Source organism: Schistocerca nitens, chromosome 2 (assembly GCF_023898315.1).
Source record: "Schistocerca nitens isolate TAMUIC-IGC-003100 chromosome 2, iqSchNite1.1, whole genome shotgun sequence".
In the NCBI taxonomy this organism is placed as follows: domain Eukaryota; kingdom Metazoa; phylum Arthropoda; class Insecta; order Orthoptera; family Acrididae; genus Schistocerca; species Schistocerca nitens.
In genome coordinates, this window is record NC_064615.1 from 561,161,466 (window position 1) to 561,179,343 (window position 17,878).

The 17,878-nt window shown below is 38.1% G+C and overlaps 1 protein-coding gene across 10 annotated transcripts in view; it reads left to right on the top strand.

The window, feature by feature from the left end:
* LOC126236599 (zinc finger protein 33B-like) overlaps window positions 1-17,878 on the top strand; it is an 84,487-nt gene that overhangs the window by 30,838 nt on the left and 35,771 nt on the right. For all 10 annotated transcript variants that reach the window (XM_049946035.1, XM_049946033.1, XM_049946029.1 and 7 more), the window contains 2 exons: window positions 3,705-3,800; window positions 11,017-11,135. In XM_049946035.1, coding sequence (XP_049801992.1) covers window positions 3,705-3,800; window positions 11,017-11,135 — 215 coding nt within the window. The remainder of the gene's footprint in view (window positions 1-3,704; window positions 3,801-11,016; window positions 11,136-17,878) is intronic.

Genomic DNA, 17,878 nt, shown 5'->3' on the forward strand with positions numbered 1-17,878 from the left:
AAGGCGAATTGGTTCTTTTCACACTCATGAAAGTTGTATCAGAATACTCTTCTGAGAAATTAGTGGCACTTCTTGCATTTGTTCCTCATTCTTATTTTGAACAGTGAATTAATTAATGTTACAGTATATATATTTTTATGTAGTTTTTGATAACTCCATGAAATATATACGAGGCCTGTCTCAGAAGTACCTGACCTAACAAAGAAAATACCAAAATTTTGCAGAAAAAGATCTTTGTTTCTCTACATCAACCTTTCAGCAAAACATTTTTCCCAGTAATGTTCAGTAGTTTCAATACACTGTTTATAGTGAGAACTTTTTAGCTCCACAAAATAGCCATCAACTGCAGATTTCATCTCTTCATTTTTGCCATATCTTTTATTATCAATCCATTTATTCAAGTTCAGAAACAGAAAATAATCAGAGGGGTCTAAATCTGGTGAACAGGGTGCATGAAGAAGCAGTTCAAACCCTAACTCATTGATTTTGATCATAGTGATAATGGACATGTGAACTGGTGCATTGTTGTCATGACAAAAATTTCTTTTTTGATAAATGTGGCCATTTTTTCTTGATTTCATTATTAAGATGCGATACTCATCATTGACTGCTTTTCCTTGTTGAAGATAATCAGCATAAATTATCAGATGCACATTCCAAAAAACTGATGCCGTGGTATTGCCTAGCAATGGAACTGTCTTCGCTTTCCTTGGAGCTGATTATCCTTTTCAGTCCACTGTTTTGATTGTTCCTTTGTCTCTGGTGTGAAGTGATATACCTATGTTTCATCCATGGTTATTAATCATTCTGAAAACTTGACTTTATTAATTCTGAGTAAATGCAGCACCCATCCTGTACACTGCTTTCTCATGTCCAAATTTTCAGTCAGTACTTGATCAACAGCATTTTTTGAAGTGACAGTAGTGTCTGCTACCTTGCACTCTTGCAGCTGATGCTTATTGAATATCATATTGTGGATTTTCTTCACAATATCAGTCATAGTCGTCTCATTTGATGGACCACAGCAATGTTTTGTCTTGGCAGTTCACACCACCTCACTTATTCTCTACCACCCAATATTTTATTGTTGTGGGTGAAGGAACAGACTGCCCCAGGCTAGAATTTAGCTCATCTTTATACTTTGTTGGACTGAGACATTTCAAATGAAAGTATTGTACCACATAATAATGACCAGTTTTGTCCATGTTTACAAATTCGCAGAGAGCATTCGTTGTTGATTGCTACCAAATAATACTAAACATTGTAGCACAGTCAGATTTCAAACTTAAGCTTTATAAGGTAGGTGCTTTTATCATAATCATATGTTTGTAACAACAGCCACTCTTTATAGATCAGATCGTGTATTTATGGGACAGATCTGATAATATATCATCTGTGATTGGTGATGGGCATTTGGGTTGAATTTTGTCATGCAGTTTTTTTCATGAGCTGCATTGTCACAATCCAGTTTTACAATATTCTGTAAAACACATAACAATTGGTTCTTTGGGGACATAAAATCTGGTATTCTAACATTATAAATACATTTTTCATCTTAAGTGTTCTTCAAAGGCGTTGTATGCTCAGGCTGTGATGGCTCTTTAGTTCATGCTTTTATCTATTTGTTTTTTCTTGTGTACCTTACAGAGACTCTTTTCTCACATGACGTGCTAAAAGCTGTATATCAAGGCAGGCAGGTAGATGCAGTATTTCTTGATTTCTGAAAAGCATTTTAATCACTACCACACCTACACTTATTGTCATATGGGGTAACAATTGAAATTTACGACTGGATTGTGACCTGTTTGGTAGGGAGGATGCAGCAAATTATCTTGGATGGAGACTCATTGTGGTACATAGAAGTAACTTCAGGTGTGCCCCAGGGAAGTGTGTTGGGGCCTATGTGTTCATGCTGTCTATTTATGACCTTTCAGATAATATTAATAGTAACTTCAGGCTTCTTGCAGGTGATGCAATTGTCTATAATGAAATACTGTCTGAAAGCAGCTGCATAAATATTCAGTCACGTTTTGATAAGATTTCAAAGTGGTGCATAGATTGGCAACTTGCTTTAAATGTTCAAAAGTGTAAAATTTTGCACTTCACAAAACAAAACAAAAAATGTAATATTCTATGGCTGTAAATGAGTCATTATTGAAATCAGCCAACTCATACAAATGCCTTAGTGTAACATTTTGTAATTATATGAAATGGAATGATCATGTAGACTCAGTTGTGGGTAAAGCAGGTGGTAGACTTTGGTTGATTGGCAGAATACTGGGGAGGTGTAATCAATCTACAAAGGAGATCACTTACAAATCACTCATGCGACCAGTTCCAGAATATTGTTCAAATGTTTGGGACCCATACCAAATAGGACTAACAGGGGATGCTGAATGTATATAGAGAAGGGCACAGGAATGGTCACAGGTTTGTTTGATGCATGGGAAAGTGTCACAGAGGTACTGAAGGAACTGAAGTTACAGACTCATGAAGATAGACATAAACTATTCTGAGAAAGTCAACTAACAAAGTTTAAAGAACCAGCTTTAAATGAGGACTGTAGGAACATATAACAATCTCCTACGTATCACTCACATAGGGACTGTGAGGATAATTACTGCATGCACAAAGGCATTCAAACAATCATTCTTCCTGCACTCCATATGTGGATGGCATGGGAAGAACCCCTAATAATGAGTAATACAGGATGTACCCTCTGGCTTTCAATTCAAGATGGTTCGCAGAGAATAGATGTAGATGTAGACATTACAAACCGTATGGGATATAAGTTCGTTGCATTGCATGATACTTAAACTTTGTGTATGTGACATCACTGCTGCTGCCTGTATTGTTTTCTAGCTTTCCCCCTCTCCTCATATCATGATAATTATATGAAACTTTGCATTCACATTTGCCTTCAGTTTAGTGTCTTTTCTTTGCTAAACTGCCATACCTATGTTGTATTTGTTTAGTGATCTTGGTGAGACCTGTGATAGGAAAAATGCCATTTTTATAATTACATACATACTCTACAAATCACTGTGAAATGCTTGGCAGAGCTAACTTTCCATGATCCCATGTGCTATGGTTTCCTTCCGTTCGAATATATGAAGTGCAGAGTGAATGACTACTTAAATGCCTATGTCATGCTGTAATTAATCTGAGCTTATCTTTGCAGTCCCAAAGAGAGAGAGGCATAGGAGGCTGTAATATATGATTAGATTCTTCATTTCAAATTGGTTTTTGAAATGTAGGTAGGCTTTTGTGGATTAATTGTGCTTGTTCAGGTTTCTCAGCATTTCCATGTCACTCGCTCATGAGTCAAATAAATTTATGGCTGTTCACGTTGCCCATCTTTGTATGTGTTTTGCATCACTTGTTAGTTATATTTTATAAGCAATCTCCTTTGTAAACTAATTGCCCATCCCAGTAGCCTATCAATGAATGTTAACTCTGCCGTATGCTTTACTCACAACTGAGCATATGTGATTTTTCCATTTCATATCACAACATATTCAGGCCGGTATTTGTATGAGTTGATTGATTATAATTGTGGCTCATTCATACTGTAGTCATAGGATACTATGTTTTTGCATTTTGTGAAGTGCTCAGTTTTACCTCATTATTTGAATGTAACTGGTTAATGCACTTTATCATTCACTAAGTACTGACTCAATTTTTTTGTGTTCTTGATGTTCCAGAGCAATGAAGAACAATCTGCTGAAGAAGAAGCCCCAATAAAAGTAGAAGAATTTTTACTAGTGGAAGATATTGCATATGTGAAAATGGAAGATCCAGTAAGTTAATCACATATTTATTGTTAACCAGTCTTTTGAGAGGCAGGCAAGTTTATCTACATCCATACCATGACAGGAAAATGATCTTGTGAGACTCTCAAATACAACAGTTTTTCTTAGTTTCTCTCAGAATGGTATTCATAGATTGTGAAAAGTGCTATGTTTGACAATTGTGTGGTTTTTTCTTTTTTTTGTAAATCATTTATAATTTATATTTACAAAATTTTTGTTTGCTTATAGACTCACAAAGTATTTGAGGGAAGTAACTAGTTTCACCCAATATTGGCCTGCTTCTCATGATGATGAGAAGCAATGATATACTTCAATGTTAAATCTAGTTAACCAGAAATAAACTGCTGCTTCTCATCATGACATCTCCTACTTTAGGGCCAAGACTGAATGCCTCTTCAATCCTTGTCAAACAACACCTTTAAGTAGGTAGATACCAATATATGCACTGAAGCGCCAAAGAAACTGGTATAGGCATGTCTATTCAAATACTGAGACATGTAAACAGGCAGAAAATGGTGCTGCGGGAGGCAATGCCTATATAAGACAAGTGTCTGGTGCAGTTGTTAGATTGGTTGCTGCTGCTACAATGGCAGGTTATCAAGATTTAAGTGATTTAAATGTGATGTTATAGTCAGCACAAGAGAGATGGGACACAGCATCTCTGAGGTAGCCATGTAGTGGGGATTTTCCTGTATGACCATTTCACAAGTGTACCGTGAATATCAGGAATCCGGTAAAAGATCATATCTCTGACATTGCTGTGGCTGGAGAAAGATCCTGCAAGAAAGGGACAAATGACCACTGAAGAGAATTGTTCAGCATGACAAAAGTGCAACTCTTCTACAAATTACTGCAGATTTCAGTTCTGGACCATAAGCAAGTGTCAATGTGTGAACCATTTAACAAAACATTATCAATATGGGCTTTTGGAGCCGAAGGCGCACTTGTGTACCCTTATGACTGCACAACACAAAGCTTTATGCCTCACCTGGACCTGTCAACACCGACATTGGACTGTTGATACTGGAACATATAGCCTGGTTGGACGAGTGTCATTTCAAATTGTATTGAGTGGATGGACATGTATGGGTATGGAGACAACCTCATGAATCCATGGACACTGTGTGTCAGCAGGGGACGTTTAAACTGGTGGAGACTCAGTAATAGTGTGGGGTGTGTGCAGTTGGAGTGATATGGGACCCCTGATATGTCTAGATATGGTCTGTCTGATGATATGTCTGACAGGTGACATGTATGTGAGCATCCTGTCTGATCACCTGCATCCATTCGTGTCCATTGTGCAATCTGACAGACTTGGGCAATTCCAGTAGGATAATGTGACACCTCACACATCCAGAATTGCTACACATTGGCTCCAGAAGCACTCGTCTGAGTTTATACACTTCCGCTGGCCACCAAACTTCTCAGACATGAACACTATTGAGCATATCTGGGCTGCCTTGCAACATGCTGTTCAAAAGAGATCTCCGCCCCCTCAAACTCTTACAGATTTATGAACTGCCATGCAGGATTCCTGGTGTCAATGCCCTCCAGCACTAGTTCAGACATTAGTTGAGTCCATGCCACATGATCCATGCATAAGTAAAACAACTACCAGCAGGAAATGCTCCTATCAGAGCATAAAAAAGGTGAATATGTGGCTGCTTAAAAGATGCAAACTGAATAGTGGAGTACCAGCTGTCATTCAGCAAAAGTAATTTTACACCTCAGACTAGATTTTACATGTACAAAAATTCTGCAGGTGGTTCAGTACTACAACATGGGGTACCCAAAACTCTTCTGATGGAGACACTTCACAGCATATTTCACCAGGCTGTCACTTTTATAAAATATGTTTTCACCTCATACTGGATTTCAAATCTGTATTTTATGTTTACAAGTAGGACACCTTTGAACCTTTGTATCTCAGAAATGGTAAATTAGCAACAAAATTGAAAGTTTATTCAAGATCTTGATGTAAGGAATATATCGTAAAAATTTCAGCCATTTGCTGTGCATAGCTATCTTGGAATCCATGGCCCAGTTGTGGTACCCAAAAACCATGTTATGAAAACGGTAAGGTGGCACTTCCAGATAAGTGCGTAGAGAACATACTGTTAAAATTTGAGCAATTAGCTGCAGTTAGTTACTTAGATATCCACTGCTGATGGTGAAAACATTGTGAAAAACCTTTTTTCAGGTTTCCCCAGGAACTCCTCATGAACTAAAGGTGGCTCCATAAGCTCCTTAAGGTGCCCCATAGACCACATCTAATGCAAAAAGAACCAACTGCTTTGCTCAATCTGCCTAAGCTGAAGGATGTCTGTAATATTGAAACTTTTACCTTGTACTGTAGGATAATTACAATAAGATGATTCTTCTGTTGCATATACAAATGGTCTGTAACCCAAGGGCTATAAAAACACTTGATTCTACCTTTCATTCACCAATAGCACACAAAGTTTAAACCCTGAAAAAATCCCATTTTTATGTATGCCATACTGGAACATATTGGTAGTGCATGCTGTTGCTAGCATACCATGTACTACATGACCTGAAGATGGGTGAAGTGGTACTTATTGTAAGGTGTTAAAGTGTAGTACTGATTTATACTTATGTTTCTTATTATGATCTGAAGACGGGCAATACCAAATGAAACTGTTTATTTCTGTGAGTATTTTGGGTTTGTGCCAATAAATTAATATCTTAAGTTTTTTCTCGCTTCTTGCAAAGATGACATTTTCCAATGTTCAGTTGTATTCATGTGCTCAGCAAGTGAATTATATTCAGGAATTCTGTACATTTACTATCTTTGTTGATTTTTTCCTTCTCCTTGTTTTTAAATCTCTTTCATTCCACTATTTTTATATACCTATCTCTTTGGCATACAGATTAATTGGTTCTATTAGTAGTTATGTTGTAAGATGAACTACTAAATTATTTAAAATTTAGCAGTTCATAGGCACATACAAAATGAATGCACAAACAACTGCTCCATTGCTAGAGGAATCATCAGTTTTATTGCTATTGCACCCTGTAATCTAAGCCCAGATTGACAATTTCAGTGCTCTGTTGAGAAATATGTTAACTATTTCAGTAATTGTAGGCCTACCCACTTGAATTTCTTTTGCAGCTTCACTCCACAAACTATCTTAATTTCTCTCTAATGAACTCTGAAATTATTGTTTAAAAAAGATCAAGGAATTGTGACATCTAATTCAAATTTTTGTCGCCATCTTCTTCACAAAGACTATAATTCCCTTCTGTTCTGGTGGAAAAAAAAACACACACACACACAAACACATACACGCACACACACACACACACACACAGAGAGAGAGAGAGAGAGGGAGAGAGAGAGAGAGGTTTGATACTTTTCAGTAAATTCTGATTCTAAATTCAGTGTAGATGAAGTTTGTTTATATTCTTTCTGGAGCATGTTGAATAATTTGTAGCCATGATTTCATGCAAATCAAGGCTCTACAGCCAATTTTATACAGAAAATGTTTGAAGTGAAGAATCATCTTTGTTCTATAGACCATTTCTACAGAATTTCTCTGTCACCATAGGAGTACATGGAAATACTATTGAAGGGATATATGCCAGATTCCTAGACCCATCTGAGTGCTGTGACATGCTCTATGTCTCTGTACTTCATGAAAATTTCTTCCACTGCTCTATATTTCAATGACTAATAACACTATTCATTTTTCCTTGGGATCAGTGGCTTTTCAGCAGAAGCACAATCAAGAAGAAAAGGTCCTACATTTCACATTGATCAGTCTGCTATCAACCATTGTTTCTGAAATGCAATGGAATTCCTTCAACTAAGTCTACAAGCTTTAGAGTTTGCAGCCAGTTATTTTTTAAGGGTACCACAATTGTGTTTACTGGTTCTCTAATATTTACACATCAGAACAATATTGCCAACAACAGATCTCTCTGCTGCAGTGCTCAAATTAGTGATAATCTACAATCAAGCCATCCTTAACTCACTCCATTTCAACAGAGAACATGTCATCTTTGGGTGCATATCCTGCAGTCACACAGAGCTTGTCGAGTGGGATATCCACAAGCTTATGGTCACACTGTATATGTGAAGGACAGAGCTTATTAGCTATCTGTACACACCACAATCAGTAGAAGAAAACATGAATTCCTGTTTTGCTTATGTCACAAGAATCATACACTATTTTCTTTATTTATTCTATAAAAGATGGAAATGTTATTCTGTGCGTGCAATTGGCACTGGATGTCAAATTATTTTATTACTTAGTTTTTGTACTTTGATGTTCATAAATTGTTATCAAATGTGAAATGTGAGTTATTCATCTTTTTCAAATCATTTGGTTTAACATGTAGGAGACATGTTAAGTTTTACAACAAGAACATTTTAGGATAAATACAATAGTTTACAACATTTTATACACATTTCTGAGATATAGCTGCACAAATACTTATAATAGTTTCTCTACCCAAAGAAATAAAATATGTTATTTCCTCAGTGAGTTCTTCAATAGATAATAGCACTTTTTCACTATAACCATAAAGAGCAATCTTTTCACTACACCAAGTTCCATGTTAAGTCTATTATTACCTTTTATTTTATTGTAAATATTTAACTCCATATATTCTGCTGTTTGGGCATAGAATTTGAAACGATTTGTCAGAAGTTTAGTATTATCTCTATAGTGAGTGCTAGAGATGTGGTGGAAGTGTCAAGGGTAGGTTCTTTTCTGTATAAGAAAATCGACATCTCATATACACACATCAAAAAAAGTTTTGCATAACCCCGGTTCCCAGAACTCCTGAAGATAGACATTGACTGTGGATATTGTATCACAGACACAGTCCCTTTGACTGTTCAGAGAAGTCACTAAACCCGCCAAAAGATGTAAACAACTATGCATGAGCAGCGACTATTAGACGGAGGGGGTCCGACAGCTGATTATTTCCAGTCATTCCACCAGGAAGGAGGTACACGGCTTGTGTTGTCTGTAGTTCAACCATGTCTAGATGGTCAATAACATGGTTTGATCGTCTCCGCATTGTTACTTTGTGCCAGGAAGGGCTCTCAACAAGGGAAGTGTCCAGGCATCTCGGAGTGAATCAAAGCGATGTTGTTCGGACATGGAGGAGATACAGAGAGACAGGAGCTGTCGGTGACATGCCTCGCCCAGCCCGCCCAAGGGCTACTACTGCACTGGATGATCACTACCTGCAGATTATGGCTCAGAGGAACCCTGACAGCAACACCACCATATCGAATAATGCATTTCGTGCAGGCACAGGATGTCGTGTTATGTCTCGAACTGTGCGCAATAGGCTGCTTGATGCGCAACTTCACTCCCAACATTCATGGCGATGTCCATATTTGCAACCATGACACCATGCTGCGTGGTACAGGTGGGCCCAACAACATGCCAAATGGACTGCTCAGAATTGGCATCATGTTCTCTTCAACGATGAGTGTCGCATATGCCTTCAACCAGACAGTTGTCAGAGACGTGTCTGGAGGCAACCCAGTCAGGCTGAAGGCCTTAGACACACTGTCCAGTGAGTGCAGCAAGGTGGAGGTTCCCTGATGTTGTGGAGTGGCATTATGTGGGGCCGACGTACACCGCTGGTGGTCATGGAAGGCGCCGTCATGACTGTACGCTACATGAATGCCATCCTCGAACCAATGGTGCAACCATATTAGCAGCATATTGGTGAGGTATTCATCTTCATGGATGACAATTCGCGCCCCCATCGTGCACATCTTGTGAATGACTTCCTTCAGGATAATGACATCACTTTACTAGAGTGGCCAGCATGTTCTCCAGACATGAACCCTATTGAACATGACTGGGATGGATTGAGAAGAGCTGTTTATGGACGATGTGACCCACCAACCACTCTGAGGGATCTATGCCGAATCACCGTTGAGGAGTGGGACAATCTGGATCAATCGTGTCTTGATGAACTTGTGGATAGTATGCCATGACGAATACAGGCGTGCATCAATGCAAGACGACATGCTACTGGGTATTAGAGGTACCGGTGTGTACAGCACTCTGGACTACCACCTCTGAAGGTCTCTCTGTATAGTGGTACAACATGCATAGGCAATAAAAAGGACAGAAATGATTTTTATGTTGCTCTCTATTCCAACTTTCTGTATGGTTCCAGAACTCTTGGAACCGAGGTGATGCAAAACTTTTTTTGATGTGTGTATATTGTTAGACAAGCTTGCCCATATTTAGTTACTTCCAATTTTATACTATTTTACCTTAATTTTTTGTGTAAAGCCTTTTTAAAGAGTTTCTCTAAAACTACTTGCTCTGTTTTGTCTTAGGTAAATTTCTCTTTGCTCTCATTATAGGCAGTTTATGATATCAGTTTCAGTAATAAGAACCATAGGAAAGTAAGACTTCTTTGTTCATCTCTGTTACTCTTTCGAAGTTTAACTTGTAACTGTCTTTCTCTATGTCACAGTGGAAAGTATTTGCGAGTATGAGAATATTTTATTTGAGAAATTGTGTATTTTACGGTAAGTAATACTGCTTCCAGCTGTGTGATCTGTTCTGAAAATATTCATAGGCAGATTTCATTAAGCAAATATAAACTGAATCAATGAGATCAGTCACCCAACTTTCTTGGTTTAGTTTTACTCTCAAATTCACTGATCCCCTACCCAATCTTCATTCCATTGTTCCTTTTTACACTTTTCAGACTTCTGTGTTATCCTCTGTTTCAGGGCCTTCTTTTCCTCTTGGCTAAGTATAATTGTGATGTTTCACATTTACCTGTAATTTATTTTGTTTTTCATCAGTAGAAAATGCAGGAAGTGTTTTTATTTAGTCAAATCTTTTGTTCTATTGCTTATACTAAATTTTTCAATGTGTTTCCCCTCCTTTAATACCGAATATTACATATTGTCATCTTTATTTCAACACTCTCTTTCCTGTGATTTTGCATCACTTCAGGATGTCAGTAAATCCCAGAAAGAAGATAGCTTTTATCTCTGTATCTCATGAAATCCAGTGATGACTTTAGGATGTTTCATTGTAAAAAGGTGTTAGTATAACACCGTGTGATATGTTTTGCTAGTATACTGTGATCTACGAAAATCTCGTAAATTTGTGGTTTTTATCTTTGTTGGCAGAGTCCTGAATTGTTTCCTTTGTTTCTGAACTAGTACATTTGCATTTGTTTTCTTTAGTGCATACTGGCTTTCTGGCGCCAGACTGCAGAAGCCATGGAGAACACAAAGCCAGACAGTGAAGATCTGGAACTAAATTCTGGGCCAGATGTGTGGGACATGCACTGGAAAGATTATAGGTTAGTATCTGTGGTGTGTGAAACCATGCCACTTCAATAATGAGCATAAGAAAAGCTGTCATATTGCCTGGAATATGGTAGATCAAGATTTTAAAAATCATAGATTAAAAAAAAAAGTGTGTTGCATCTCACTTTACAGTGGAGTTAATGAGATAAATTTGTTCCCCAAATATTGAAAACATGCATCTAGGAACCATATTCTTCTGCAGCTAAATACAGGGCTATTACAAATGATTGAAGCGATTTCATAAATTCACTGTAGCTCCATTCATTGACATATGGTCACGACACACTACAGATACGCAGAAAAACTCATAAAGTTTTGTTCGGCTGAAGCCGCACTTCAGGTTTCTGCCGCCAGAGCGCTCGAGAGCGCAGTGAGACAAAATGGCGACAGGAGCCGAGAAAGCGTATGTCGTGCTTGAAATGCACTCAAATCAATCAGTCATAACAGTGCAACGACACTTCAGGACGAAGTTCAACAGAGATCCACCAACTGCTAACTCCATTCGGCGATGGTATGCGCAGTTTAAATCTTCTGGATGCCTCTGTAAGGGGAAATCAACGGGTCGGCCTGCAGTGAGCGAAGAAACGGTTGAACGCGTGCGGGCAAGTTTCACACGTAGCCCGCGGAAGTCGACGAATAAAGTAAGCAGGGAGCTAAACGTACCACAGCCGACGGTTTGGAAAATCTTACGGAAAAGGCTAAAGCAGAAGCCTTACTGTTTACAATTGCTACAAGCCCTGACACCCGATGACAAAGTCAAACGCTTTGAATTTTCGGCGCGGTTGCAACAGCTCATGGAAGAGGATGCGTTCAGTGCGAAACTTGCTTTCAGTGATGAATTTTTCTTAATGGTGAAGTGAACAGACACAATGTGCGAATCTAGGCAGTAGAGAATCCTCACACATTCGTGCAGCAAATTCGCAATTCACCAAAAGTTAACGTGTTTTGTGCAATCTCACGGTTTAAAGTTTACGGCCCCTTTTTCTTCTGCGAAAAAAACGTTACAGGACACGTGTATCTGGACATGCTGGAAAATTGGCTCATGCCACAACTGGAGACCGACAGCGTCGACTTCATCTTTCAACAGGATGGTGTTCCCCGCACTTCCATCATGATGTTCAGCATTTCTTAAACAGGAGATTGGAAAACCGATGGATCGGTCGTGGTGGAGATCATGATCAGCAATTCATGTCATGGCCTCCACGCTCTCCCGACTTAACCCCATGCGATTTCTTTCTGTGGGGTTATGTGAAAGATTCAGTGTTTAAACCTCCTCTACCAAGAAACGTGCCAGAACTGCGAGCTCGCATCAACGATGCTTTCGAACTCATTGATGGGGACATGCTGCGCTGAGTGTGGGAGGAACTTGATTATCGGCTTGATGTCTGCCGAATCACTAAAGGGGCACATATCGAACATTTGTGAATGCCTAAAAAAACTTTTTGAGTTTTTGTATGTGTGTGCAAAGCATTGTGAAAATATCTCAAATAAGAAAGTTATTGTAGAGCTGTGAAATCGCTTCAATCATTTGTAATAACCCTGTAGTGTCTTAGGTACCATGCTGAGTGAAGGCTTTAAAGAGGGAAATTTTTTCCAGGCGAAAGAGAAAGATGAGTGACATAAAAAACAACTTCTATGAAAACGAATAAAGAAAGTGAAATGTTACGGGGTGTAACAATTAATTGCAAATACACATCTTTGTTTGTTGCCAATCTCTGATGCTGTAGTGGCTGCAGAAGAATTTTTGAGTATCTTCTCCACCAAAATTTGCTGTAACTTGCTGAGTTGTTGACAGTGTAGCTCATGATTTGGTAATATCAAGACAAGTTTCAAGAAATTCAGGTTGACACGATGTTTCTCTTGCAGAATTACGTGTTACTACATAATATAGTTACAAAAATTGTAACAAAACTATCTCACAAAAACTCATGGAAAACTGAGACGCTGATGGTTAATTGGTCACTCCTTTTATATTATTTTAACAATTACTGGTTACGATACCCACTGTTAGAAACAGAAAATTTATGGATTACAATCAAAAACATGCTGAGGAATACACACTGACATCACAGAATTATATGTTAGTTCGCTCCTCTCACATTGCAACATGAAGTTTTACATGGCTTTTTGCTTTTAGTATTGAAAATTTTAAAATATGTTGAATAACAATGCTTTTTATAAAGTAGCTTATATCATGAAGATCATTAGTTGGAAAATGTTCCTAACATCTACATGCATTAATTCCATAGATACTGATGAGAAGTTAATTTCACATCTTCTGAAAGCTACTGTGGAAATGAAAAATGAGAATAGTTTTTGATTTAAAATGTTTACGTGATTAATAACATTCAAACCAGTGCACAGGTTTAGATATGTTTGCTTAAGTCAAAATGAAATTAATGACAGAATTTGGGTCAGTATAATAAACAGAGTTCTATAATGACCAGATAAATCAAATAATATTGTAACAAATTTTATTTAAGCCTGTAAAAGTGGCAACCTAACATCTGAGGTCAACACTTCATGTCACACGTATCCTAACGATCATGTAGTAGTAGGTTTCAAGGGGAATAGAATATGATGTAGGAGTCTAAGGGAAAACCAAAGAAGGAAAAATATATAGCTTTAAAAATATAAAGAGAGTAAGAACATGAAACTGATGAACAGTTGTATGAGAAAATACAACCAGTCATTACACAGAGGAAGCTTTGGGATGTGTGTAGACACATAAACAAGGACTTGAACATTATAACTCAATTTTTGTATACTCATTTTTCAGAGCAGGTACATGCAGCACACAGACACCCTTCCCCAGCTAAATAAAATCCTGCAGTGATACAATATTAAAGTGTAACAAAAACTAAAGAGTGCCAATCATTCACATACAGATGAATAAATGTGTGATTCATAGGTAGACTATAAAGTCCAGGCAATTACACTAACTTTCACTCTTTTTTTTAGGCCTAGTATTTGCATGTATTAATACTCTAAATTACTCCCAACCCAGTCACCCATATGTTTTCCCCTTGAACCATTTGTAAGTGTAACAGGAAAGCGAATGGCTAACAAAGGTACATGATACCCTATACCATGCACTGTATGGTGCCTTGAAGAGTATGTACGAGGCTTCTATTTTCAAAACTGGACATGTCTATTCAATCTGAAGTTATAAAAAGCTTTAAAATGGTCTAGAACTGATAACATGTGAGATTTCTATTCCACACTACTGGCTTTTCTACTTGGTAAAGGACTGTAAATGGGGAATTGTCTCTAAGATTTTCAATTTAGGCATTTTCTACATTTCATATACTGGTTTACTGTAACAGTAAACACATATTGGTGAGAAAAAAGAGGAATTAAACCATTATGGCACATATAAAATGATACAGTTCTTGAACATACAGCATCTCACAATAATAGTGATCACATAGAGAGTCCAGTTTCATGGCAGTTACTTTCACGAAAAAAAATGGTGCAAATGGTTCAAATGGCTCTGAGCACTATGGGACTCAACTGCTGTGGTCATGAGTCCCCTAGAACTTAGAACTACTTAAACCTAACTAACCTAAGGACATCACAAACATCCATGCCCGAGGCAGGATTCGAACCTGCGACCGTAGCAGTCGCACGGTTCCGGACTGCGCGCGTAGAACCGCGAGACCACCGCGGCCGGCTACTTTCACGAAAGTCTGATTCATCAGCATCATGAGAAATTCCTCCAACATTAATTATGAGATTTTTATAAAAACGATGTAATGTGTCTAGTTTTTGTCAGTTTTGACCAAATTTTTTCTGCAAAAGCTTATCCACATCCACAATCTGTTCTCTCATTTTATTTCTGCCCATGGGCAGCACTGCATGATTTACTATGTTACTTCTTTTCTCTTTCATTGCAATTATGTGCTCCACTCTTGCATTACTTCTGTATAACAGCTTCCCCCTAATGTGGATATTGTTTTCCCTTATCCTCTGCATTGGTTTTATAACAGTCTTTTCTTTCAGCTTTCCAATCAATTCCAATCATGCCCTATAATCTTCACAGTTCTATGGTTGGAGAACACATTCATTACGGTACTCAGGTGGTTGAAGAATGGTATCCATTCTCTTGCAGTTCCTTCTTTGTTTGTCCAAAAACTCTTGTCAGGAGAAGAGAATGAGTGGGCATTTACAGGAAAGGAAATCACAGTACCCCTAAGAGGAACAGTGCAAAGCCATTTTGACAACGTTGTCACCAAGGTTAAATTTTTATTGCGACCTGGACATCCATCAGTGAGATGTCATTAAATTTACCCCTCTCAGACTGAGTGTTTGCAGTTCATTGTAAATAGAAGACATCATTTTATTAGACGTTTTAGGACATTGCTTCTTTGTCCAAGTATGCAAAGATACTTCAGATTTAGGTGTAGCACTCTTTGAACTGCTAATATCAATTGTGAAATTGTATAGTTGATTGAAATAATTTGCTGTCTGATCTGTAAGTGTAGGTAACACCTTTTTTCAGTCAAATGATGTGATAATGTCATCCTTCTCCTCCTGAAGAAGTGCATAGAATGCATGATACTGGAGTTGATGGATTCTCTTCTCTGTAATCAGATTTCTCTCTTGCAATAGCTTTCTCATTTTCTATATTAGTGGTAAGCTGAATACATTTTGAGCAAGCATCTGTTGCTGGGTATCTGACGCCAATATTAAATTTTGTGATGAAAACCTTTTGAAAGTAATTTTCCTTGGCTTGTAGTTCTAGAGTCATGAAGTATTGAACATTCACCACAGAGTTTTGGTACTGATATTAGACAACAGGTACATGCATTCAGATTTACTTTGACAATAGTGTGGTTTTATTCCTTTTAACTTCTATATAAACATTTGCTATTTTGCAGTGCTTATAATTGTGGGTAATGACCTCCCCCCCCTCCCCCCCCCCATTTCTTTCACATTTGGCAGAGCCATTCTTTTTACTTTGGTCGAGCACCCCAGTCTTTGTTATGGCAAGTATTCTGAGAAAAGCTTCTTTACAAACACACATGCTTGTAACATGCATATTTGTCATAGTGTATTTAACAATTTCACATTTGGGCCTTTTTGGACTGGTAGAAGATGAACAATATTTGGGAAAGAAGGCATTCTGTTGTGACTTTGCACTTGATACATAAAACATTGCATGGAATCCAGCCCTTTCCTTGGAAGTTATTCTTTATTCATCATGTACCTGTAATGTGAAAGACAGTTATAGGATTATGAATTCAAACAACAGTGCAACTGATAGCTGTTTGAGGCACAAGCACACCAACCAGCCTTTTGAGTGCAGAACTTTGAAAAAAAAAAGCATTATTATTACAAGATTTTCAGCTACACATATTGATAAGATAAAATTACACAACCTATGTCTGTGACATGAAAAATACACTACCTCAGAATGCCATTCATTTATAGTACTTAATAACTCACAAACTGTTATTTCTTAAATCAAAAACCCATTACCTACCATTTTTCCTTCTCTTCTGTATTTCAATTTCAGGGGATTCCATTGTTTCTTCTGTGGCCTACTACATTCATCTACTTGCACAACTGTCTTCGACGTTAAATCAGTAATTGGCTTGTGGTAATTAGATCAAATGCAACAGTTATTCCACACAAAATCAACAAACCTCTGATGCCAATAACATGTTATATGAAAACAGCCAAACAGCTGCCTCTATGACACCTCTTTTTGTCACATGGTTATGTGACAAAGTTTCTTATTGGTGTTGGTGGACTAGCCCACTACTTTTTTGGAGGGCATGTCCAATTGTGACAAACAACTAATTCTACATCCTGTTTGGGGTGTTTCTTTCTGGTTTTGTGCCCCAGACTTACTTGCTTGGGATGGAAGCAGCCATCCAACCAGTGCAGAAAACCACTAGCATCTCCAATTTTGCAATTTGTGGACTTGTCTAGTTTTGAAAATAGATGCCTTGTATGCAGAGGATTTAGTATACGACGGTGATTTGAATTCCTTTCCCAGCCCAAGTGTCAATAGGGAGAACACATCAGAGATACTCGGGCTATTTATATAGCCACAGCTTGATCCCACACAAGGAACCATCACTGCAGCATGCAGCAAGCATGTCATGTGGAGGCGGTCACTGATTTGTGTATATTGCTAAATACAGTGGCCCGGCTGTGCTAGTCAGTCTTCTGCCAGACTTTGAAGCCTTTAGTTACATGCAATTGAACAGTAGACTTTTGACTTATCTGATTTATGTGTGTGGTTTGGATTGCTCCCTGGACTGTTGTATATCCTGAAGATGGCAATGCTTATGCTCTGGAATTGTTTTTGGTTAGCTGTTCACTTTGTAAACTCCGCGGTCATCGACCTCCATAAGTGCCTGTTTTTTCCACCAGTTCCTGCCTTACTACTAGTGCAAGTGATCATGAGCTGTGTTCTATCTATGCGTAGGACTGAAAAGTGGTGATGAGAACTTTCTCACTGTGCAACTATCCCGTGGAAGCATGGACCCAAAATTTCTAATGTTGTGGCAGTGCCAGTTGCCACTCCAGCAGCAGTAACAACAACTGCAACAGCAAGAAAAACAGTGGGACTTTCAGGAACAGCAACAAATGCAGCAACAAGAAAAACAATTGGAATTCCACCAGAAACAGTAGACATTGCTGTTACAACTGCTGCAAAACCAACAACATTAGGCAGCAACAGTTTTCTCACCTCCCCTTCCACTATTCACTTGCTTTGACAAGT